This window comes from Pelobates fuscus, chromosome 2, assembly GCF_036172605.1.
Source record: "Pelobates fuscus isolate aPelFus1 chromosome 2, aPelFus1.pri, whole genome shotgun sequence".
NCBI lineage: Eukaryota > Metazoa > Chordata > Amphibia > Anura > Pelobatidae > Pelobates > Pelobates fuscus.
Genome location: NC_086318.1, coordinates 395,120,564 through 395,146,327, shown reverse-complemented (window position 1 = coordinate 395,146,327; position 25,764 = coordinate 395,120,564). Strand labels below are relative to the sequence as shown.

At 41.2% G+C, this 25,764-nt stretch overlaps 1 protein-coding gene across 2 annotated transcripts; it reads left to right on the top strand.

Annotated features, from left to right (window-relative positions):
• The first annotated feature begins 1,483 nt into the window (after positions 1 to 1,483).
• Positions 1,484 to 25,764, top strand: LOC134587466 (putative deoxyribonuclease tatdn3-A). 2 transcript variants are annotated; one of them, XM_063443849.1, is made up of 10 exons: positions 1,484 to 1,608; positions 2,894 to 2,926; positions 3,011 to 3,084; positions 7,408 to 7,489; positions 14,398 to 14,460; positions 15,475 to 15,584; positions 15,988 to 16,043; positions 16,295 to 16,351; positions 18,552 to 18,632; positions 25,499 to 25,587. In XM_063443849.1, the coding sequence occupies exons 1-9, from the start codon at positions 1,552 to 1,554 to the stop codon at positions 18,626 to 18,628; spliced, it is 609 nt and encodes a 202-aa protein (XP_063299919.1). In that variant the 5' UTR covers positions 1,484 to 1,551; the 3' UTR covers positions 18,629 to 18,632; positions 25,499 to 25,587. The 2 variants fall into 2 exon arrangements, with proteins under 2 accessions (XP_063299919.1, XP_063299918.1); XM_063443848.1 differs by having other exon boundaries at positions 1,491 to 1,608; positions 16,295 to 16,407; positions 25,499 to 25,764.

Sequence of the window (25,764 nt, the reverse complement as noted above, 5' to 3'; positions counted from 1 at the left end):
ACAACCAGAAACACACAATACATTCCTTATACACAAACACACACTGCTTTCTATACCTTACACAAAAACATACTGTTTCCATTAAACACAAACACACTGCATCACCTACACACTCCACTCCCTGTGAGCGAACTCATGGGTGGAACATGTAGGTGGACGTATAGGTGGTCCTTATGGGCATACTCACCGTCAGGCCCTGGGGCCCAGACCTTGAGCTGCGTAAGGGGCCCCAAAAAATGGAGCTGCTTCTTGTTCTCCCAGAACATTGAATTTTGTGACCACAGTTGCAAACAGCCTCCAGAGATCTTGTTCTACACCAGACCAGTGGAGCCAAACTGCAGCCAGAGCCCATCACCATCCTCATTTGGTTGTAAGTAGGCAATCTAGTATATTATTAGTGACATTAAGCTCTAATTTACCTCACATTAAAGGGACACAATAGTCCCAGAACCACAGCAGCTTTAAAAAGTGGTTCTGGTGTCTATAGCATGTCCCTGCAGGCTTCTTAATGTAAACACACACTGTGTGCAGCACTGGTGTTAGTTCATATGGCAGATCATATAGGTGGGGCATTGTGATGTCAAATGGGGGTGGGCAATTTTAAATTTTTTTTTGCCTAGGGCGGCAAAAATCCTTACACCGGCCCTGGACACAGCTGAGGGGGAAAGATTCTATTGATGGTCGCATGGGATCCTCCATAGATATCATGCGCAACAGTACTACGCTGACTTCACCTCCTGGCAGATAAAGCTCCAGGTGCTGAAGAGGTCCTCGAGAAAGAAGATAGCAGCATCCACAAGGGACAGGTTCAGGTAAGTAAAAACTACCTTCCCCTTCCATCCATGAGCACCTAAATACCTGTGGAGCAGTCACAATCTGGGACCTTTGCAAAGACCCCATAAGGTGACAGAGCTGTTTCAAAAGGTGATCAGTGAAGTAATGACTTTCATGTCATAACCAGCTTGGATATTATAGAGCCCTCCAGTGATATTGTACCTATGATCACAAAGATCTCAGTTGCTAAGGGAAATGTTTGAGACATAGATCTCTGTCTCCATGCATGAATTCACTGTATCACACAAAGTACAACAAGTGTATTGTAGTTGTGGCAACACTAAATGGTTCTCCTGTTCTCACCTGTCACTCAGTTGTAGACATTCAAGCTATGCTGTCAGAATAACTCTCTTTGCCTATACTGTGTGACACGGGGAAGGACAATAGTTTTACATGTATACATGGTATGACTTGACTCAATATCAGTGACACTCACTGGGAGATAAATAATTCAAACCATTATACAAAGTTCTAAGCAAAAGAGACAGTGTTTGCAACTCATTTAATTTACAGAGCGTGTATTACAAAACTGTCTGGGAGAGCTATGAAAGAATAGCCTTGAACCTTATTAAAAAGAGCCATTGTAGCAGCTTTCCTCCTATAATTGAATTGACGAGGGAGTTGAACCTCTTGTGTTTAGACCTCTAGAGTTTGCGAGGAATACATTGTTGCAAGCTCTAAGCCCCGCCCACTGGCACTGTGTTGTTGGCTGTGCAGATGGCTTCTGGGTATGTGGACTGTCACTGTCATATCACAGCTCAGGAGTTCATGCAGGTAAAACTAGGAGGTTTTTTTTTTTGTTTTTTTAAAGGAGTTTATAGGAATTATTGGCACTCTTGCTGCTTTGGACTGCATTTCCCATTGTGCTCAGCCATCCATTGACTCACTGAGGAAGTGTAGTTGGCCCTAGCTGAAATGCCAATCACTATTCTGGCCTGAATACACATTATAGATTGCAAGGATCTGACTTGTCATTTCAGTAATTACTAGTGTAGTAGTTTAGTATGATGTATAAAACAAAATTTTAAAGGAATCAGTCTAAACCCTAGGCTTTAGGGAGAACATTCTGTGAACATTTCCAAATATCAGCAAAAAATTTATATTATTTGAAAATTATTTTACTTTTTGTTCTTTTAAATATTTTATCGGTGGTTACCCTCTGACCTAAGTTAAATGTTCCCGGCTTGAAACCAGCAGCATTTTATGAGGATAAAGGAAATCATCCGTACATGATACAGAGTATGGCGATGACACTATATGTGTCCGCTGTGATGATAAGTGGTGGTGAAAAATGAACCATGTCCGCCCAGTGGGCATTCTCGCTGGGTTGACCAACAGCCCAACATGCCAGTATCTATGTGCCGACCTCCTAACTGTCCCAGACTTGATGGAACAGACCCAAATTTAAGATCCTATGTCACCAACCTTGGTGTGTTCTTTGGTGTCTCACTGCTGGAGATACCAAAGTCAAGCCCTCAAAAGTGCATCATTAGACGTGCACATTGCTGTGCAAAATAAGCTCAGAGCATGTAGCCCAAAATAGAGCACTTCAATAGAACTCTGCACATGGGCCAGGTCAGGCTCTCATGGTGTCATTTGCACTTCTGGCCCTTCTCATCCCATGTCCCTCATCCACAAATCCCGTTCCAGCCCATACAGAATGGCAAAAGGCTAGTAGGGGTGAAGAGATTATTCTAATTTTGTCAGGTGTTTATTTTTTCATTCATTTCCTATTTTTACATGCCGGGAAAGATTGCATATTATGTTAAACAGTATGTAGCATGTATCATGAGGAAAAAATGCAGACATGCATCACTTCAATGAATTGTCTGTGACATTTCCCTGACTGACACCTACTGAGATCCCCTGCCCATTATTATGTCTGGATATCCCATCTATTGATCACCACGGTCTAACTTGCATCCTGGTTTTCGAAGGACCCACCATGTTTCTTTTAATTCAAAATGTATCTACGGAAAATATTTATGCTTGAAAACAATTGCTGGGGCTCCCATGGTGAAGAGTTTGTCGTGCAGCTTTAAAATGTTTGTCATTTCAGGACACTGAAGAAGTCATTGACAATTCGAGGAAAGTGAGTAAATTCCAGTCCATTCAGCATATTTTTTATGATGTCAAAATACGTGAAAATAAATAGATTTGTATTTTCTTTCTCTAGAATGGAGTGCAAGCTCTAGTTTGTGTTACAGAACATTCGGGAGAGTTTGAAAGGCTGATCAACCTTTCAGAGAGGTCTGTTTTTTTTTTATAATTCTTTATTTTTGTGTGCATCCGATTTACAAACATTCCGTCCGTGCCCCAACAGCAGCGACAGACAAGCAATTAAACAGTACTTAACAGTTGTGTGGCATTTGAGTGTGCGGCACATTTTTAACAGTGTATGTTAGAGTCTTTCTCAGGAGTAGCAAATAATGTCGGCTTAAGAAAGACGAGTAAGACTACATATGTTATACGTTGGCTTTTAAACAAGATTAATAACAAGATTAATAGCAAAATTAATAACTAGTGTAATGAGCAGGTTTGTTCAGACCTATTCAGAGCTAGGGCCTCAGCCTCATGGAGAAACCACATCTTCCCTGTTCCTGTCCACTACATGTCTGGTACCTTAATACTAGTTAGATCTGTATAGTAGGTGCTCTTAGCAAAAGCGGTTGTGCAGAGTGTTATGAGGGATTAAGCCCCTTGATGGTCGCCCCTGGTGCTGATGCATAACGTGAATAAGAAATAAACTTAAGCAGAGTAAGTGGTTGATACTACGGCAAGGGTACAAATGGGGTAGGTTTAGGCAGCTACAGTGGGAGCGTGTATCTCCTGCCCCTGTGTCCCATGCGTTTACCCTATACCCTTGCTGAAGAGGAGAGCGGCAGATAGTGTCAATGTCCCAGTAGTCCATATTTGACCACTCCGCCGGCCCCAGGCCTTCTCAAGGGCTCTTGTGCAGTTCCCACCGCTCCGCCTGCTGGCGGCTCGGTAAGTGGGATCTCGGGCGGTCATAGGGTGGTGTCGGGCCGTTAGGATATGTGGGTTAAGCGACGGGGGGTACCCTTCGGGTCCACAGCCCAGGAAGGCAGTAGCGGTCTCTAAACTTAGTGGTCTGCTGCTTTTTCTTCTTCATTCTCCGGCTCCTGACGCTCACAGGGTGTGGTTTGTTTGCAGGCAGGTATCTCTGCTCAGTTGGCTTCTGCTGATCTGTTAAATTTTGCGCCTTACCCACAGGGTGTTTATGCTTCTTCACGCTGTTGCCGTCCCTTGGGTATGCATTATCATGGGGCAGGCTCCGCCGCTTGTCTTGGCGTCTCGATCCCCTGCTGGGACTGTTGGGCCCTCTTACCCTTGCCAGGTTGGCGGTCTGGCTTGGCTACCTGTTCCTCTTGTGTTTCAGGCATTGCGGGGAGTCGGGTTCGGCCCTGAATGCGAGCTCAGAATTTCTGGCATATCTTCTCAAAGCGGGCATTGAAGTGTGTCTGCCAGCATTGTCCCTTTGATGCTTCAGGAGGTAGTGTTGCTCGTAGTGCAGCAGCCATCTTAGCATAGCCACGCGGTGCCTGTGCATTCAGGTCGCTGTAAGATCCTGCTTGTGCTTGGAGGGCAGGTCTTCCTGCAGGGACCGGGATAACCCCCGCCGGTCCAAAGGGGGCGGTGCAGGGCTGTGCGTTCGATGCGGGTCCGGCAGTAGGGGACCAGCCACATCCCCCACCCGCCGGGCTGTCAGGCTTGGTAGGCCGCGATGTCGGGTGTCGTCTATAATCGGTTGAGCTCTTTTTTCAAGTGCACTCGCGGTGCTCCCTCTCGCGGTGCCCGCTTGCTGTACCTTTGAGGCCCTGCTCTCCGTAGTGTCGGTCAGTAATAGCCTAAATTTAGCTTGATTAGGCACAAGGTAAACATGAAGCGCGTCCGGCCATCTTGGCTGTCAGGCCCCGCCCCCCGAGAGGTCTGTTTTTTGTGTTCATGTGTAAATTTGGATTTGTAGTATATAAACTTTTGTTTTACACATTGGGCAGTTGCTGAGATAGTGCCATTGAATCCATTATCTGCAAAACATGTTCGAGTACTCAGGGTCTAGGGTTTAATTCCCAGCATGTTAAAATATACAGGTGACCGGTTTCTTGAGCCTACAGTTAAATATATAGAAGGCAGCTCATGCAACCAGTCTCTCTGTCCCGGTCCAATTAAAAGTGTGTCATTTCCTTAAGGAAATTCTCAGACATAGATGAATATGTAAAATGAGAGTAAGACTGCGGCAAAATATAGTGTAGTATTGTTGGTGTAAATTAATAAAAAAAAAAAAAGATAGTCAGGAACGACACCGGGATCCAATACGCAGAATGCAAAATAAGAGAACGTATACCAGGCCTTAGAATGGCCGGACTAACGTAGGAAAGGACAGAGAATAGTCAGGGACAAGCTGAAGTCGAGGGAGTCAGAAAACAGGTAAGCCGCTGGCGGCGGACATCGCGATGGTCAAGGCTGACATACAAAGCGTAACAGAAAGGGTTGGAAATGTGGAGGTAAACATCATCAACGTCCAGGACACAGTGTCCACCCTCAAGGACTCGGTCCAACGACTCCAAGCAGGGCAACATGTACTAGCTGGGCAGATTGTCTCCCTGGAGGACAAACAACATCGGACGCATATCAAAATCAGGGGTGTACCCATCGCGGTCACGACTGAGGAGCTACCGCACTACACGCGGTGGCTGCTCACAACGATGCTACCCCAGGCAACCGCCAAGAAAAAAACTCTGGACGGGATCTACAGAGTGACGAGCTCCGTACACCCGTACCACCCAGCACGCCCAGAGATGTTATTCTGCGCTTGTTGACAGTATCTGACAAGACACAAATAATGACCGCATTAAAAGGCAAAACACCGCTGGCATTTGAGGGCGCTCAGCTCTCCTTTTTCTAGGACATTACTAGAGCCACATTGCTGAGGCGAAAGACCTTTGGATCCATGACAACCGCACTGCGCAAAGCAGGCATAGCCTACAGGTGGGGGAACACAGGCGCACTGCTTGTCCATCACAACGGGACTGCACACCACCTTGCATCCCTATCCGGGACCCCCACCTTCCTAAGGGCACAGGGACTACAACCTTCCACGGCCGTAAGCCAACCGGAGAGCTGGGACCCAGAGGACAGCTCCACTCCTGGACAGTTAATATGAAACCCCCAGCCTTTACCCACCTGACCTTGCACAAGGACTGAGCCCAGAGACAATATGCATGGCACGGTTACAACTGCCAAAGGGAAGATCTATACCTCTTGTGATGTGGGGTGGTAATTCCAGTGACCACCAACTCCTATGTTTACTTTTATTTCTTTGCTGTGCTATTGCAACTCACTCATCACACGTCGCATCGCATACATGTCTCTGTTCTCCTTTCCCTTTCTTTTCCTTTAATTTTTAATTATTTTTTTTTCTCTTCACTATAATGCAACCGCAGCCTTGGGGCCCCCACTCTCACAAGAGTGGCAGACAGCCCCCCACGTATGATAGAACATTGGCGCCCACTCTGGTTAACGCCACTTCGCCCACCCCCGCCACCCCCAGGGATAGGGGGATAGAGGGATAGAGATGCCACACAGGTTACGATGCATACCGGAGCGCCCAACACCCGTCATCCCAACTAGCATGGAACTATAAAGAGCTCCACAGGCGAGTACACACAGGCATCCAAACCCACACACCTGAACCGGCTTGTAACACATATACACCTGCTCCCACACACACTGACACACCAGAGCCCGAACTAGGGAGCATCCTTACACTCTCACACTTGTAGTACACCAGGGGAATAACATACATGTCACCATGCCTGTCACAACCTTGTCGACCCCGGGTATGTCACCCAAATTGCTTGTTATATAAAAATGTGCTTACAACCTTGTCATCAATGTTAACGCAATGTCATTGTTCCGCTCAAAATAAGAGGGTTTTGTTCAATCTTCAGGGCTCAGGTAGTATGTCTAACACCAAAGGGATACATTTTTAGGCTGCAAATAAACAGTCAGGTAATGACCAGAGATAACATAACATAAAAAAAAAATATATAGTTTATTAAAAAAAATATTATATTACAAAAATAATAATAATAAAAGCAGTATAATAGATTCAGCATAAAACACTAAAGCGTTTTCACCAAGTATGCTTTTTCTAAGCTTTCTAAATGTTGAAAATAATAAATATAATAAAGGATATATAAAATGAAGACGACACAGTCGCTTTAAGCTAGAGGGGGATTCCATAGAGAAAGCATCATAGGAGTTCTTCCATAATTTGTTTAGAGCTTTATTGCGATTGGTTTGATGAATATTAGAGCTATAACTGGGGTTTTAACCTCTTCAGGGTGGTGGGGGGGGCATAGGAACCTATAGTGTCAGGAAAAAGGCTTGTTTTCCTGGCCCTATAGTATACCTTAATGATATAATGTGAAAAAAAAAGTTTTAAAATAGATCTAAACTGAATAAAAGAAATGAACAAAATTGACCTTAATGCTTGAAACTATTTTAGTCTTTAGACGTTCTGTATTAAGGCCTGCTCTTTCATTTAAGGTTCCCTGACTTTGTCATGCCGTGTCTTGGAATACATCCCATTCAGTGTGATACAGAGGAGCAACGCAGTGTGACAATGAAGGTACCGTAAGTAATTAGACATTGGCTGATGATTACTGGGTACATTCTATCCCAGATATATTACACTGCCAATCACAATTGCAGTGAGTGTCATTATTCTTTGCTGTTCATATAGTGCAATGATATTCTATTGCAAAAAACGGAGTAGATAGCGGCGCCTGCAAGTAAAATATATAAACTCAGAAATAGATATGCAATAAACAATTGTTATGAAGTCTGTATCCTGATTCATAGCAGACATGTCAGTCCAGTACACATAAAAGGATCAATCAGATGCATAAAGCAGGCTAAAAAGAGATACAATACAGTCCATACCTATGATTATATGATGTCTCCTAGTCTGCAGCCATATGAAATCCCAACCTATGTGTCACAGAATATCGTAAAGTATTGTTGGCATTATACTGCACCAATTAGGTTAGCTGTGCATTGTCACATTGAAATGAGCAACTGCATGCTCCTGTTTAATGGGTGGGAGAAGGTAGAATCACACCCTGGCATATGATATATGCAGGATAACTATACATGATAAAACACAAACAAGGTTATACATTAAATTGAGAATTCAAAGTGTATTTCAAATTTAAAGGACCACTCTAGGCACCCAGACCACTTCAGCTTAATGAAGTGGTCTGGGTGCCAGGTCCCTCTAGGATTAACCCTTTTTTTTTATAAACATAGCAGTTTCAGAGAAACTGCTATGTTTATACTGAGGGTTAATCCAGCCTCCAAAACCTCTAGTGGCTGTCTCATTTGCAGCCGCTAGAGGCGCTTGCGTGATTCTGACTGTGAAAATCACAGTGAGAGCACGCAAGCGTCCATAGGAAAGCATTGTAAATGCATGCACATTCAGCCGATGACGTCGCAAGGAAGAAGGAGAGGAGGAGTAGAGCTCCACGCCCGGCGCTGGAGAAAGAGGTAAGTTTAACCCCTTCCTCCCCCCAGAGCCCGGCGGGAGTGGGTCCCTGAGGGTGGGGGCACCCTCAGGGCACTCTAGTGCCAGGAAAACGAGTATGTTTTCCTGGCACTAGAGTGGTCCTTTAAGGTCAAAGTTGTAAAATATGAAACATTTTCTAATTCAGCTATGCTCTCAGTTTGGTTACTCTGGCTTTAAGGAGACACTATAGTCACCAAAATCTCACCTTTATTCCAGTCTGTAGCTGCTGGCCCTGCCCCTGATCTGCCTGCTTGGCTGATATAATCAGAAGTGTTTATGTGAGATAATCACAATGCTTTCCCATAGGATTGACTGAGCCTGTCAAGGAGGCAGATCAGGGGCAGGGCTAGCACAAGCCTAACACAGCCCTGGTCAATCAGCATCTCCTCATAGAGCCAAGCAGGCAGATCAGGGGCAGGGCCAGCAGCTACAGACTGGAATAAAGGTGAGATTTTACTATATTAAGGAAGGGCGGGGGGGGGGGGGGCTAGATGGTGGTTTTAACACTATATGGTCAGGTTTGTGTTAGAATTAACAATGTTTGTGTTACTGACCCTATAGTGTTCCTTTAAATTTGAAATTTGCTTTGAATTCTTACTTTATTGAATAACCATGATGATTGCTCATTTCTGCAGTGCTTTGACAATGAGTTCATTGACCATATAATTAAGACAGTGCAACTGATACAAAAGGAATTGAGGGCTATTTGTGCAAGAGCTTGCAATCTATAGCACATGTTTTTAGCACTGTGGCCTCAATTTAATAGTTAGATGAGTTTGCCAAATTAATACATTTGGATACATTTCTAAAATGATGTTTTTTTTTCAACTTCTTAAACTATCAAAAATATATAATATATAAAGAATATATCAAAAGTTTATCCAACAGTATTAAATCATTTGGAAATGTTATCGAACAATATTAAATCGAGGCCTATGTGGCTTCTAATGCTGCGTTATGGGGACAAAATAAAACAAATTATAATTCAACAGTTTTCAGGATCTCCAGTGGCTTATACTTGCAGAATTTACAGTATATTTGCACAGGTGAATCAATTTTAAATAATTGGTAAATATTCTGGGGCGGGTGACCACGAAAGTCACGTCAGAGAAGATAAATCTAGGGACAGTAATGACACAGGAAGATTGTCGTAATTTGAATGTTCAGGCCTATAAATGTTGGGGGAGTTTTGGAAAGGAATACAAACTACTGAATAGATGATGGAATAAATGGAGAAGTTAGAATCTTAGAAGACTTCACGTCCGGTCATATAGGAAGGATTAGCTGTCATACAGTAGATTCCCATCACATGAAATACATGCTTCCAAAGTATCCTTCTGCAGGATGTAATGAGAACAGGATGTGTCTGTATTACACACATAGCAGGAAGGGAACGGGTTATGACATTTTCTCCACCCAAACTAGAATGATCTGTAACATCTTACTGTGAACTAAGTTTTCTTTTTATTTCATTGTTACTTTCATATTAAGAAAATTGTATTGAATTGCAATCTGCATACATATTACCAATAATTTTCCAATAAATAAAGAGGATTGTAAATACAAAAAATTAATAATAATGGTTCTTTTTTTTTTTTTTACAATCGAGTTATAAAGTAACCATGAATCAAAAACATCTTGGAGAATACGTAAAATAGACAAACCAGTGATGTTCGTATAATTAAAATAACGTTTTGTTATGAAACATTACCTTTTATAAGTGGAATAAAAATTCCTTCTGATAGCTAGTATGTCATAGAGCAAAGAAACTCTTGGGTTTATTCACTAAACAATTGACTGTGGTTTTGTTTTTCCATCTCTATTTTTCTTGGCTTACATTTTGCAAGTTGGATGCCAACTCACTATTTAGTGGATAAGTCCCATAGTCATTAAAGGAACACTATAGGGTCAGGAACACAAACATGAGTACTGCTATATATACACATATGCAGTTTGGGGCCATGGAGTCTCTCTGTTACACTTTAAGCAGGACCTCTGTTCTCGCAACTCGCAAGAACGTTGCCGTGGGTTGCTAGGGCAACGCTCTGCACAGCATGTAGTGCACGGGGGAGCGTTCTCATGGCATCCCCCAGCAATGCTCTCGTGGATCACGAGAACAGAGGACCTGCCGCTGCTGTAGGGTAAACATGGAGACTCCAGGGCCCCTCTTCACATGAGAACATGCTGTGCCACCGGACCACCACGGAATCCAGAGTCCCCCCTTCCTGGTCACAGGTAAGAGGCGGGAAGGGAAGAATAAATTCATAAAATACAAACTGCATACCCCCCTCAGAGCCAATCACACACAACACACACACTACATAAACAAACACACACACACAAACACACACACACACTGCATAAACAAACACAAACACACACACACACTGCATAAACACACACTACATGCACTACACAAACACACACACTGCATACACTATACACGTACTGCAACCACTACGTGTGTGTTTATGTCAATATCTGTGTGTCTGTATATGTGTATTTTTATGTGTACCTGTGTGTATGTATTTCTCTATGTATTTGCATGAGTGTCAGTCTTTGTATCTGTGAGACTGTGTGTCTATGTATCTGCATGTGTTTACCTGTGTGTCTCTGTATATGTATGTGTATCTGTGTTTGTGTCTTCTAGCTACATGTGTGTTAGTCTGTGTCTGTATCTGTATATGACTGTGTGTCTGCATGCGTGCCAGTGTGTCTGTGTATCTGTCTGTCGGTGTGCGAGCTGTGCGGCCGCACAGGGCGCCATGGTGCAGGGGGCGCCCTGCGGCCGCATAGCTCACACGGCATGTCTGTTAGCCGCAATGCTAACAAGACATTTGCCTTGGGCGGCATTTTCCAGGGGGCGGCAAAAAAAGCCGCCCCCAAATGCCCAAGGCAAATGTCTTGTTAGCCTTGCGGCTAACAGACATGCCGGGCTGCTGGGCGGTCGGGCGGCACTGGCGGGCGGCTGGCGAGGGAGCACTTCCTCTGAGCTGTATGCTCAGCTCCCTCGCACGCCGCAGAGTGAGGCTGGGAGCCGGAATATGACGTCATATTCCAGCTCCCAGCCTCACTCTGCGGCGCGCGAGGGAGCTGAGCATACAGCTCAGAGAAAGTGCTCCCTCGCCAGCCGCCCGCCAGCGCCGCCCAGCAGCCACTGGACCACCAGGGAGGAAGAGACCCCCCCCCCCAGCATTCCCAAAGGTAAGGAGGCTGGGGGGGGGTGTCTAAATAAATTTTAAAAAAATGTGTTAATGTGGGTGAGTGTGTGTGTCTGTTAGTGTGTGTCTGTGTATGTTAGTGTGTGTCTGTGAGTGTGTTTGTCTGTTAGTGAGTGTGTGTGTCTGACTGTGTGTGTGTTGCTGTCTGCCTGTGTGTGTGACTGTTTGCCTATGTGTGTGTGGCTGTCTGCCTGTGTGTGTGACTGTTTGCCTATGTGTGTGTGTGTGACTGTCTGCCAGTGTGTGTCTGTCTGTGTGTGACTGTGTGTGTGTGGCTGTCTGACAGTGTGTGTTTGACTGTTTGTCTGTGTGTGTGTGTGTGTGTGTGGCTGTTTGCCTCTGTGTGTTTGGCTGTCTGCCTGTGTGTTTGTGTGTGGCTGTGTGTGTGGCTGTCTGCCTGTGTGTGTGTGGCTGTCTGCCTGTGTGTGTGTGTGTTTGTGTTTGTGTGTGACTGCCTATGTGTGACTGTCTGGGCAGACTAGATGGGCTGAATGGTTCTTATCTGCCGTCACATTCTATGTCTGTGTGTGTGTTTGTGTGTGGCTGTCTGTGTATGACTGCCTGAGTGTGTTTGTATGTGTGCGTGTGTATGGCTGTCTGCCTGTGTGTGTGTGTGTGACAGGGTGTGTGGGAAGGGGTAAGGAGTGGGGGAGGGGGGGGGACGGGAAGGGGGGGGCGCTGTGAAGATTTTTTGCACAGGGCGCCCAAATGCCTAAGGCCGGCCCTGTGTGCATCTGTGTGTCTTTGTATCTGCATGTGTGTATATGTGAGTGTATGTGTATATGTGCATACATCTCAGCATTTTGCCAACACTACACACAAATAACAGTAAATATATAATCAATATAGGGATTAGTGCAGGATGAAAACAATTTGGTGCTACTATCACCTAATGTGTTCACTCAAAATACACACAGAAACGTGATAAATGAACAATATAAAAACAGTGAGAGCACTCAATATATAAAATTACCACAGGTTATCACTTCAAGACACCTGAAGGAAATATAAGAAAAAAGACCGTAGAGTAGTACAGTATATAACCACTTATTATAGTAATCTCTATATGGTCCCACTCACATGGTGCTGAGACACTTAAAAGCCTTGTAAAAATGGAAGGATGAGGTAGATGTTCATTTAGAGATGGTTAAAGTGCAGTTCCCAGCTTGTCTTGGAGCCCCTTCTCAGCTTATAAACTCCAGAATACCAGATAGGTGCAGGGATAACAATTTATTTATCACTTTTAAAACACACACTCTCTATAAAAGAATATATAATATATAAGTCTACCTAACTTGACGCATTTCGGCAAAAAAGCCTTTCTCAAAAGTGTCTGTGTCCTTCCATCCTGTATTCCTCTGGCTTTTAATCCAAATTTGGCGCCTTTTTCCGTTCATTAATCCGCCCGAAATCTTCCTTTCAATGAGATCTTCTTCCGGATCGCATGTCTATGACTCCAGGACATTCACAGCGATTTAGAACTCTATTTGCCATAATTCCAGAATAATATATATGTAATATACAATAATCAAATATAACAATTTAAAAAACATTATATATATTATATTATATATATAATATATATTTAAACGATATGAAATTCACTTTAACTCCTTAAGGACCAAGCTTCTGAAATAAAAGGGAATTATGACATGTCACACATGTCATGTGTCCTTAAGGGGTTAAAAGAATTAATCAATTCTAAATATGGCACAACTTCAATATAACTGATATATAACTGATGTGTTGAAATTGTGCCATATTTAGAACTGATTAATTATTTTCAATTGAATTTTATATTGTTTTAATATATAAACATCTACCTCATCCTTCCATTTTTACAAGGCTTTTAAGTGGCTCAGCACCATGTGAGTGGGACCATATAGAGATTAATATAATAAGTGGTCATATACTGTTCGACTCTATGGTCTTTTTTCTTATATTTTCTACAGGTGTCTTGAAGTGATAACCTATGGTCATTTTATACATTGAGTGCTCTCACTGTTTATATATTGTTAACTACACACAAATACACCACTGCATTCAAATGTCAACACTATATACAAACATACCACCATATGAAAAAAAACTACACTACACACATATGCACTCCTGCATTCAAATGCCAACACTACATACAAACACACCCTTTCATTCACTAACAGACACACCTCACACAAAACATGCTTACATTCAAACACACAAACATTGCTCAGTGCTAAATATATTAAAAACATTTTGCGGGTCTGTTTTACATTTTAAAGTTGAAAACTGTCTGAAAAGACAGTGTTTACTGCAAAAAGCCTGTAAGGACTGACTATACTTACCAGAACAAATACAATAAGCTGTAGTTGTTCTGGTGACTATAGTGTCCCTTTAAATACTCTGGTCCATGACGAACTTTGCCATTGTATATAAATCATTGTGCCAGCAATGCACTGTAAAATGTTATGCTGTCCGTAATTACATGTGAATTAAAGATTTACGGCTATTTTAATGTTTTTATATCCATGCATATATCACGTCCTTTTCCCTACTTTATGGAAATTGGTACTGGAGGCAGGATATCATGTCAAATATACAATCTGACATGGATTTTTTTGTTTAGCGGGTACTATGGTTTTTTTCAAGTATTTGTCAAATATTAAAGATGAATTGTTAATAATGAGATTTTTGCACAGCCTAATAACTAAATAAAATGTATCTGTAGGTGGAACTTTCACCTTAAAATCAATATTCTTAATTTTGCAGGATTTGGAACCAGTTCTTGCACAGTTTGAGAAGTACAAGGACCAGCTGGTTGCTATTGGAGAGGTATTGCGTTATAAACATGGCAGTCATGGATAACTTGGTCAGTGCAATTGCTTATAAACTAAACAGACTGACAAAACATTGTGGGAATTGTAGTTCATGAATAATGTGGGGCAAGCTGAGCTATCAGAGAGATGTGTCACTAACGTAAAAGGTTTGCCAAAGAGTTTTCTAAATGACTCACAATGTGTGCAGTATTAAATCATTTGCAGCAAGTCTTTTCCCCCCTATTCTAGAGATGTTTCCTTTCTCCTGTGCAGTGTTTCCTGCTCTGCTAGATCTCTCTTGTAGATTTTGAAGAATATAGTTAAATTCATGTAGTCCCCCCTCCTTTCACTTTTTTCCTCCAATTGGTGTTATTTTTTTACTGCTATAAAATGTATCCCTTATCAGTGCACATTACATTCTATGATATAAAAGGTGGTAGAAATAACAATGATAAAAGGGACATTATAGGCACCCAGACCACTTCATCTCATTGAAGTGGTCTTGGTGCAGTGTCCCTGTCCCCTTATTCCTGCAATGTTTACATTGTAGTGTTAAGACTGCCTCTAGTGGTTGACAACCAGACAGCCACTAGAGACGCTTCCTGCAGATTCACGGAGCCTGACTACGCAAAACGACGTTGGTCGTCCTCACGATTTGCATGAAGATATCCACGGTGTTAAAAAACCCCATAGTAAAGCATTAAGTCACTGCTTTCCTATGGGGAAGGCATAATGCGCGTGCTTTGCTCACCGCGCTTGCGCGTTAGGATCCGTCCTTTTGCTGACACTGGCGGAGGTGGAACCCAATCCAGTGCCGATGTCCCTCGGGTAAATGAAAAAAGGTTTTTTTAACCTTCTACATTGCCGGGGTGGAGGAAGAGGGTTTCTGTAGTTCTAAGAATACACTTTGTATTTCTAACACTAGTGTCGTTTAAAAAAAAAATCTTCTGTAAAGCTAGTGTTGTGCTTTAGTTTGTAACCGATGGGTGATGTCCAATGTTACTATGTAGCGTTTCATGTTTCTGTGCAGATTGGATTAGATTTCACTCCATGGCTCGCCCCCACCCAAGAACAAAGAGATGAACAGTTAAAAGTTTTCCAGATGCAACTGGACATCGCCAAACGATTGGACCTTCCTGTGTTAGTAAATTTAAACACTTCTATCCAAGCCAGATAAGCTGATAAATGATACACTGTGAAAAGAGATTCAAGGGTTCTTCGAAGTGCATTCACTTTCGTCCACATGTGGCATAACACGGTGCCTTTTACATCCATTGTAGCAACCATAATTATTGATTTTACCAGTATGACAACAGCAGAGAAGTAAGGGTTAATACCAAATCATAGAAATAAAATATTATTGCTACATTTGGTAGCGCTATGTAGGGATTGGTACTTTTTATTATCTATTGAGTGACATCATGTGTGAGGTATACATGGAGCTTTTTCCAAAGCTCTCCAGGGTGTTGTCCAGTTTAGTTAAAACAGGCAAGGCAAAAAAACGCTTCACCCTAAAACGATTTTTTTTTTTTTACAATCTCAGAAACATCCATTCTCGTTCAGCTGGGAGGCAAACAATTGCTTTTCTTAAGGAACAAGGTAAGAACATTGCAAAATGAAATGGTAAAAATAGAGGAGGGTGGTACAAAATAGAAAAAAAATCTCCAATTAGCCTATTTTCTAACTCGACAATTATGTTCGACAATGTACAGTTCTTTTGAAAATTCCTTACAATTGAAAGTTGAATAACATCGTGGCTTAACTTTTGCAAACTCAGTCATTGACTCACACTTAACTGAGTAAGCCCCACGATGTTTATGTGATGACATTGTCTCCTGTTTTCCTTGCAGACGTTCACAAGGTGTTGTTACATAACTTTGCCGGCCGGCCCTCGGTGGCCCTGGAAGGTGTGCACGCTGGATATTTTTTCTCTTTCCCTCCGGCTATCACAAGGAATGACCGAGTAAGACAAAAGCCTGTTGCTGTGGATCGATCACCTCACTAAAATGTAAAATCGAATGACATCATCATTATTCCTATTACAGTGTAACCTTAACAGAGTTATAACAAAACAAAAAAAGAGCGATACCGCACTCCAACAAGTGTAATTTACTCATATAGCCTTGCCAACATTGGTCAGGTCCGAAGATATATAAACATAAATACAGGCAAAACAATTCATATAAAGTTAACTTTATACCCCAATCCTAATCCGCATAAGGAAATAGTTATACACAAAGAAATACGATCTCATCTTGTATAGATAACATAATATGACTACCTGCACTAGTACATACGAGAGACTGGGCTATAGAAGATCAGAGGAATAGATGTACTGACCACCAAGAGGAAAGTGCATGAAATGTAAAGGGCCAAATGCCTCAAATACCAGTGTGTAAGACTAATTAAAGTGCATGGTCTACAAAACAATATAAATTTATAAAGAAATAATACAAGTTATGAAAATGTAATGTAAACATGACGTAATCCCCAATAATGTAGTCTAGCTAGAACTACAAAGGGCAGAAAAATCAAGCTGTATTATTCCACGGGTTCTGGTCATACACAGCAAGGTTATAGTATACAATTCCTAACATAGACTGCTAAGTCCTAATAAGCATAGGTGAGATCCATAAATGATGTCTGTAGATAACCTGCGGTATTCTTGTTGTATAGGAAAAATTTCAAATGATATAACCAAATGGAAAAATAAAAAATGGAAACAAAAAGAGAAAAAATATTGCTAGCACAAAATACAAAAAAAATACAGAAACTGAAAAAAGGTGTGTATATACAAAAACTCAAAGTCTCTATGAGGATATAGATATGATCTCACCCATTCTGAAGTAAAGGAAGATGCTGGCAATATAGAACGGTAAAAGGTTAAAAGCCGATCAAAGTGATAGATGGCCGAAATCCAACCTAATCAGCCTGTGTAACCATCTGTATAGTGAGACGTTCGGTCAAGTAGTACAGTCGAGGGAATATCAGGTGGATCCGGGCTGCATGCCCGGCATATTTCATCCCATTTATGGCTTTGAACTGAAAATTGGACATTTTAGGCAAAAGAGCCGAATCAGAAAATTTTCCCAACTCTGCGGTTTTGCCCTATAATATGCAGTTCACTTGCCAATTCACCATTGTTCCTGGTTTTACGGAATAACACTGTTTGTCATGTCAGTATCAGATTGTGTGCTATACAGGGTTTAAAAATTTTAACTGTCTGTTATAAATATATACTATAAGCAAAGCTTGGCACTCTTCCTGGAGGGGGTAAAAAACACACTTGCCTGGGTGCCACTCCACGTTCTATGTAGGAATATCAAAATATGGGTGCACTCCCCGGTCTTGATACATATAGATTTAATGGTATTCCAAGTTAGGATCTATGTTTCTACCAATTCTGGTCGTTTTCAAGATCAAGATCGTTTTCCCATATATTATACATAGTGTGTCCTCTCATTGGGTTAAACCTCTCACTACATGTAAATACTCTCTTAAGCACTGCACCAGTCATTAAACCAGAAATTCCAAAGACAGAATGATATTAATTTGTATTTAATTATATTTCTCTAAATATGTTCTCAGCAGCCACACAGTTCATGTTAGTGTAATTGATTAATGTACATTTGCCATTAATGTGCTTTAAAGAGGATTAGAAGAGGTGTGTCCATTAAATTGGCATCTGATGTCTCCCGTAATAAGGGAAATGTCTCTGAAGGTGCTGTGGATGAATCAGAATTCATTTTTAGGAAATAATGGAAGGAGGGTGTAGTAAGACAAAAAAATAAACAGAACCGGCATGTACAATGCAGACAGGGGCAACTCTGCATTCAGGACAAGCAATATGAGCGTGAAATATAATTAATTATACTGTAACAGACAATCAGCCCTGTTCCTGGAGTAAAAATAGGATATTCAATGAATAATGTCATACCAGGGTAGACCGTTAAAAAGGAATTACTATTGATGGAATGTTAATTCTTCATAATAATAATAATAATAATAATATTTTTTTTCTTTAGGTACACACCTGTACATTTGTAACAGTATCTATTTTACAAAGGGGTGATTGCTATGTGTACTTTTATTTTCTATACATTTTAGAGAGCAAAACTAATCAAGCAGATTCCCCTGGAGAACATCTGTTTGGAGACAGACTCTCCATCCCTGGGTCCATGTAAAGAGGTATGGGTGTGTAGGATTGCAAGTTCCTGTATTCACAAGACTGTGTGCTATGGGCTGGTGGCTTGGCTTAAGCTAAGAGACCCAAAATTGCTATTGGATTCTCTTTGGTAATGCTTTAATTATATGAAAGGTTGGAATTTTGTGCTAATTTCAAAGAAATATTGACATCAATTTAATTTCCATTACTGCAGCCCAATAATATAGCATTGTATGCTTGGATCTTTTTTACAGCCATACTTCTTTATGGTGCTTTAGAAAAGATAATAATATCATAGTATTCTAACAGGATGTATACTTTGTACATTTTTCAGATTTTTATATAATTGACTATAGAATATTATTGTTACCCAAGTCAGTAGTTCTCCTTTTATCAATCTCAGAAGGATGACAGGCCGAGGGACATCTGTCGAGAAATGAGCATGCACCAACATTAAAAACAAATGTGTTTATTTCTAAAGCCGGAGAGTTCCTTTGGGGTTAAATTTAGGGCGCACCACAGATTAATAAAAAACAAATAAGTAAAATAAAAGGTATATATTTTTCCAGCAGTGAGGTCATCTTCTTGTTGCTGCTCCGTTGCATCCACTGGAGATCATCAATACTGATGATCTTTTGGCCACTCTAATGCGCCATAGGAGGTACCTAATGTGCATGTGCAAAGAGCGCTGCATGCACATTAGGCCTTCCCCATAGAAAAGCATTAAAATCAATGCTATGGGGGGGATTTAAATACTCACATGCACAGCGTGAGGACATCCAGCGTGGTTTCACTGAGTTAAACTCTGTGTAACAGCAGGAAGCTCCTCTGGTGGCCAGTAGAGCCAGTGTTAATGCTGCAATGTAAATATTGCAGTTTTTCTTTAAAACTGCACTGTTTTACATAGCAGGGCTAAGGGGGACAGCGACACTGCAACCAGACCACTTCAATGAGATGAAGTGGTGTGAGTGCCTCTATTTTCCCTTTAACATTGGTGCATGAACCTGATAAGATGTCATTCACATAGACATGATACATTTTAATTACATCATTTGTATACAGTAGTTTAGAAAACACAGGGCCGTCTTTAATATCACTAGGACCCTGGGCAAAACATTTTCTTGGGCCCCACGGGCAAGGCATTTTCTTGGGCCCCATGGGCACCCCCACTCCCTGGCATGCAATTGCACTTTTCACATACATACGTACACAGACATACACATGGACAGACATACTGACACACACACATATATACTGAGAGGCATGCTGACATCACAGACACAAACACACAACCTGACAGACATCCTAACACACAAACACAAAGACATACACTGACAGACATACTGAGATACAACCTACTGACACACATACACTGTCAGACATACTGAGACACACAGACAGACACACATACATACTGACAGACAGAAACACAGACATACTGACAGATTCACACTTTTAAATCTACTCCCTGTTTCCTACAAACGCCCACCGGGTGGCCCTTACTGCATGGGCAACCCAGTGGGCCTCCTTAATGTGCGTCCCCAAGATCCTGTGGATACTTAAAAGATCACTATAGTGTCAGGAAAACAAAGCGGTTTTCCTGACACTATAGTGCCCTGAGGGTGCCCCCACCCTCAGGATCTCCCTCCCGTGGCGATGAAGGGGTTAAACCCCCTTCAGCCACTTACCTTAATCCAGCGCTGGGCTCCCTCGGCACTGGTGACCTCTCCTTCCGTCCAACGTCAGCTTTCCGGTCCAACGTCACTGGAGCTGAATGCGCACGCATTCAAAGCGTCCATAGGAAAGCATTTCTCAATGCTTTCCTATGGACGCTCTGTGCGATGGAGGCAAAATTTGCCTCCAGCGTCGCAGATGCGCCTCTAGTGGTTGCCTCTAGTGGAGGCAGGCTTAACCCCAAATGTAAACATAGCAGATTCTCTGAAACTACTATGTTTGCTTCTGAAGGGTTAAAACCTGAGGGACCTGGCACCCAGAACACTTCATTGAGCTGAAGTGCTCTGGGTGACTATAGTGTCCCTTTAATATCAAGGAAGCTGCAATCCAAACTGGTTTTGGGATGCTTATGGTTGTGTGAGAGTCCCTTACAGCATGTGGCCCTTTAAGTGCAACATATAGCTCTGCATTTAATACTGGAAATGCTTAGAGAGACATTTTGTAAACCTGAGTTAACACCTTGAGTGCCAGAGGCATGCCCAACGTATTGCAAAACATGCATAGGGCTAATGTTTAGTTGCCACCAGATTTCCCCTTTGAATTGCAGACTCCCATGCCAAGCCTAGGGGTGGGCAATGTGTTGTTTTGCGGTTTAATCTGCACTTTTTATTATCTGAACTGAAATCACTGCTGCTGTTTTGCAAAATTTTTTTAACCTGTTCAGTGCTGGAAGCCACTGCAACTAAGTCTACCCATTACATACCCTAAAAGTTCCTGCCAGGCAATGTTTCACCAGGCGTTCTCTTAACCACTAAGTGACAAAGAAACATGTTAACTATTTGTGCACTGCTTGTTATTGTGCAGGGAGCACACTGACACTTGAAGGGTTAAAGCCACTATCAGTAAATACTTTGCTTGTATGGAGAAAAGGATATCTACTTTCAAAATCAAAAAATTAAATAAAAATGTATGTAGAACCTTAAAGGAAGAACAAACACATTGTGATCTATATCCTAAGCAGTGAATTAAAAACAGAGAATGATTTCAGACTGAACATTTGCAAATTAGCTTTTCAGTGAAATTCACTGTTTAGTGAAAATACCCCAAAGTGATTTGTGATGCTTATAGGTTGCAAACACTGCAATAAAATGGCAATATTATTAAAAATAAATAAAGGACTTGCTCTAAGCAATATATATATATATATATATATATATATATATATATATATGAATGATCATGAGATGCTTGCCAGAACTAGTAGAGAATTTTGCTTCAGTAATAAAATAGCATTTATATTTGTTTTAACTCTTAACTTGAGTGTCAGAGAGTGTGAAATGCTTTTCTCAGACACCTGGTACATACAGGGTTAATAGTGACTTGTTTATAAACTGAATATAGGAGGATTATATTAGGAATATTGGTCTTACTGCATGGTACAATAAATACATTTACATGGTCCAAATGTTCTTCCCCCAGCACTACACAATCCTTCTCTTTTCACCCTTTACATAAAATCTTTTTAAATGAAATCCTGATTAAATATGGTGTACATCACTGGGTTCAAAGAGCTGTTACAGTATCCAAACCAGAAGAAAAATTATCAGGGGTGAACAGCTCGTACATATAGCAGAGAGGGTGTATATAAAAAAGAAAGGGAACCAGCAGATGACAAACACCTGAATGACTACAGACAAGAAAAATGTGAACCTCTTCTCACACTTTTAAGTTTACTCCCCGTTTCCTACCTTGAAGGATTGCTTCCCTGGTGGCCAGAGTGGTGGCTGAGGCTGTTGGGGGTTGCAGACTGGCAGTCTGGACCAGCCCTCCTCCTCTCTGCTTCCCTGGTGTGGTCACTCCCGCGCGGCTCTCTCTGGGAGGAAGTGACTCACGCAGTCACTTCCTCTCATGCTGCCGAAAGGAAAAGGGGCCCGGTCGTGCTGTTAAAGGGCCACAGAGTGCGACCGGGCCCCTGCTTACAAACGCCCACCGGGTGGCCCTTACTGCATGGGCCACCCGGTGGGCCCCTGTGTGCGTTCCCAAGATCAGCATGCACTGGGGGCCCATGGGTGGAGGGCTGGAGGGAGAAAGTTGTTAAGGGCAGTGGGGCCCACGTGGCAGCTGCCTTGGGCCCCCACAGGTAAAAGGGCCCGGGGCAGCTGCCCCGTTTGCCCCGCGTTAAAGACGGCCCTGAGAAAACACACTGTAAAATGATTTGGATTGCGAAATAGCCGCTTGGTAACTGCCTTTTTGTTTTGTGAAGGGCACATTGCCATTTGTTTCTTGGGTAACGCTGGGATTCAGGGACCTTTAAATATCGATTTTGAGAAGGCGTTGTCAATTCAAATGTATTTTTTTATTACACTCTGACTTGTAAAATCCTGTGCCATTGAACTCAACCCTTAAGCACTGGATTGGGTCATAATTATTTGGTTTGTGAAAGCCGTTGTCCAAATAGTTCACAAGCAACCAAGACTGACAGTTTACACAGTGTGCTTTCCTGCACTGCATACTGAAATTGTTAATTATAACTCGCTACAACCATAAATATTATGTGGTAATCAGTATCATTTGCTGTAGTCATTACTACTGAGCAGACGTTAAAGTCAGAGATTAAAGTTGGAAACTTGTAAGTAAGGTCTCTCCTATTAAATCTACTGGCTCTTGTGATTAACTACCTCAGTTATTTAGCGACAAGATTGCAATCGGTTCTAATCAAAACATGAAACGTTTTCCAGGGATCAGTGATCCAAATCATTTTTCACACCTCAAGGATTGAGATTTGAGCACTGTCAGGGTATTTATATCGGCAGACATTTTGTGCTATGATAGAAATTAAAATGTATATTGTCAGACTCCCTCTGAACAGAGCAGACTCCATTTTGTTATTTTCAAGCTAACAAAAGACACTAAGATTTCTATCCTTTCTGTAACGCTAACTACTGAGCTGGGAGCTTAGGAATGTTTGTATATACAAATCAAGTGATAAGAAATGAGAACGGGGGATGGACAGACTGTCTAAATGCTAATGGAATAGAATAAATTCTAAACCCAGACATTTGTGACAGAGAAGATTAAATAATTTAATTTTACTTTCGATATTGTATAAGATCCCATTGTAATTTAGAGGTCATATTTAGTTTCTAACTGTCATATTAGAAATTATAGCAGAATTTACCAGACACATAGTCTGGACAAAGCCCAAAGAAACTCTTTGAACTGACAGAAAACTTAAGTTATAGATAACCATAAAGATAAGCTAAATGACGTCAAAATAGCCACCAGGAAAAGTTAACTCTTTCCTGGATAGGAATGTTTAGTGGGACGAGACTGCCCTCTATAGACCAAATACTTAAATTGCTATCTGGAAGGTAACCACACCTCCAGTTTTCTATTGGTCTATCACCTAGTGACGAACAGAGAATTTTTCCCTTTAAAAGTTAAGACAAAGGGAAGAGAGAGAAAAGGGAAAGGAAAGCAAAGGAAGCAAAAGAAAAAGGAGTAAGCAAGGGGAGAAGAAAGAAAATTTTCTAATAGCATGATATATGACTGGATAAATCACGATCAGATTTCGATATTTAGAAATCTTAGTTAAAGGAACACTATAGTCACCTAAATTACTTTAGCTGAATAAAGCAGTTTTAGTGTATAGATCATTCCCCTGCAATTTCATTGCTGAATTCACTGTCATTTAGGAGTTAAATCACTTTGTTTCTGTTTATGCAGCCCTAGCCACACCTCCCCTGGATATGATTGACAGAGCCTGCATGAAAAAAAAACTGGTTTCACTTTCAAACAGATGTAAATTACCTTAAATAATTGTATCTCAATCTCTAAATTGAACTTTAATCACATACAGGAGGCTCTTGCAGGGTCTAGCAAGCTATTAACATAGCAGGGGATAAGAAAATCTTAATTAAACAGAACTTGCAATAAAGAAAGCCTAAATACGGCTCTCTTTACAGGAAGTGTTTATGGAAGGCTGTGCAAGTCACATGCAAGGAGGTGTGACTAGGACTCATAAACAAAGGGATTTAACTCCTAAATGGCAGAGGATTGAGCAGTGAGGCTGCAGGGGCATGTTCTATACACCAAAACTGCTTCCTTAAGCTAAAGTTGTTTAGGTGACTATAGTGTCCCTTAACTAAGAAGTATATAGTTATAACCATTCCATTCTGCAGATGGAATTAGAATAATTATGTATTTATGTGATTTATCACATGTTAGCATATCGTGATATTTATCCAGGTGTATTGATTTGCTCTAAAATAAGATAAAATATCTGTTTAGGCAAGTTAAAATTCTGCTTATAGAACATGGTAGATTACTCTTATTGGATGGTTCCAGGAAATGACTAATGAGCTGGTTTAAATGTTATTTTATTTAAAATTACATGAGAATAGATCTTAATTACCTAGGAGGTCTAGCCAGCATTGAAAGGGTTATTCTGTTAGCTAAAGTTTTTATGGCCTTATGCTGCAAGCTGTGTGAAAGAAAGTTTCTTTGTGAAGCCCATCATAAATCATTGTCTTGACAATTGCTGTGTTAGCCATTGGAATGCGTATTGCCATTGTATTGCATACTCATGTTATACTGAATATTCATTGATTATTATCACGCATGTTACATATTATTATTATTTCAATTGTCACAATAAATTTTATCTATTTTTATAACAAATTGTGATTTTATTTATATGGAATACATTTCACTTACACAATAACGATCTTTGGGATCTGAGAATTGAGATAGTGGGCAATTCTCAACTGTTTACTATTATCCCATAAATATCCCCACAGCACTGATTTAGCATGCTCCAATACATATTATGCTGGTTCAAAGAAAAAAAAAAGAGATAGGAAATGGGCCAGGGCATACATGAATTATTGTTTCAGGATTGGACACCTGGTTTCAGGATTAGAAATCTGTTTGGTAATGAACACCTCACAGAACATGGCACAGATGCTTTTCTTTCTAAAATGTCCCTTAGTACACTGGAAAGCAGGGATAAAAATTAGAATTGCATTTTCGATTCATTCATTCCTTAAAAAATGAAAGTGATTGTCCTTTTAATTGTGAAGCCTGGTGCTTCTTGAATGCAGTTTGAGTTGTGGTGTATTTGTGTCACGTTTACGCTAGAATTCCAGGATCTCACCCTGTACTTTGCTTTGAAAAGCTTGCCCTTATATTAACTTGATTCATTTCTTTTCTCCAGAAGCGGAATATTCCATCAAATATTTGCATTCCGTGTGATTATATCGCTTCTGTGAAAGGCCTTCAACCTGACTCAGTCCGTGAGGTGACCACACAGAACGCCATGCGGCTTTTTCCAAAGATGTATCACAAATTAAAAACACAGTTACCGGTACTTTGATCGTGTCCTCGGAACAAAATGAGTTAATGATAAAACGTGTCATCAATCTTATTATTGTATATTCTTTCGTGTTGCATGCCTGGCTAATTATAATGCAAATAAATGAA

Excerpts from the sequence above, each read along its gene's own strand:
- LOC134587466 (XM_063443848.1), top strand. The coding sequence starts at position 1,552 with ATGGCTTCTGGGTATGTGGACTGTCACTGTCATATCACAGCTCAGGAG. Across the intron at positions 1,609-2,893 it reads CAGCTCAGGAGTTCATGCAG|GACACTGAAGAAGTCATTGA; the intron begins GTAAAACTAGGA and ends TTGTCATTTCAG. Across the intron at positions 14,461-15,474 it reads AGCTGGTTGCTATTGGAGAG|ATTGGATTAGATTTCACTCC; the intron begins GTATTGCGTTAT and ends GTTTCTGTGCAG.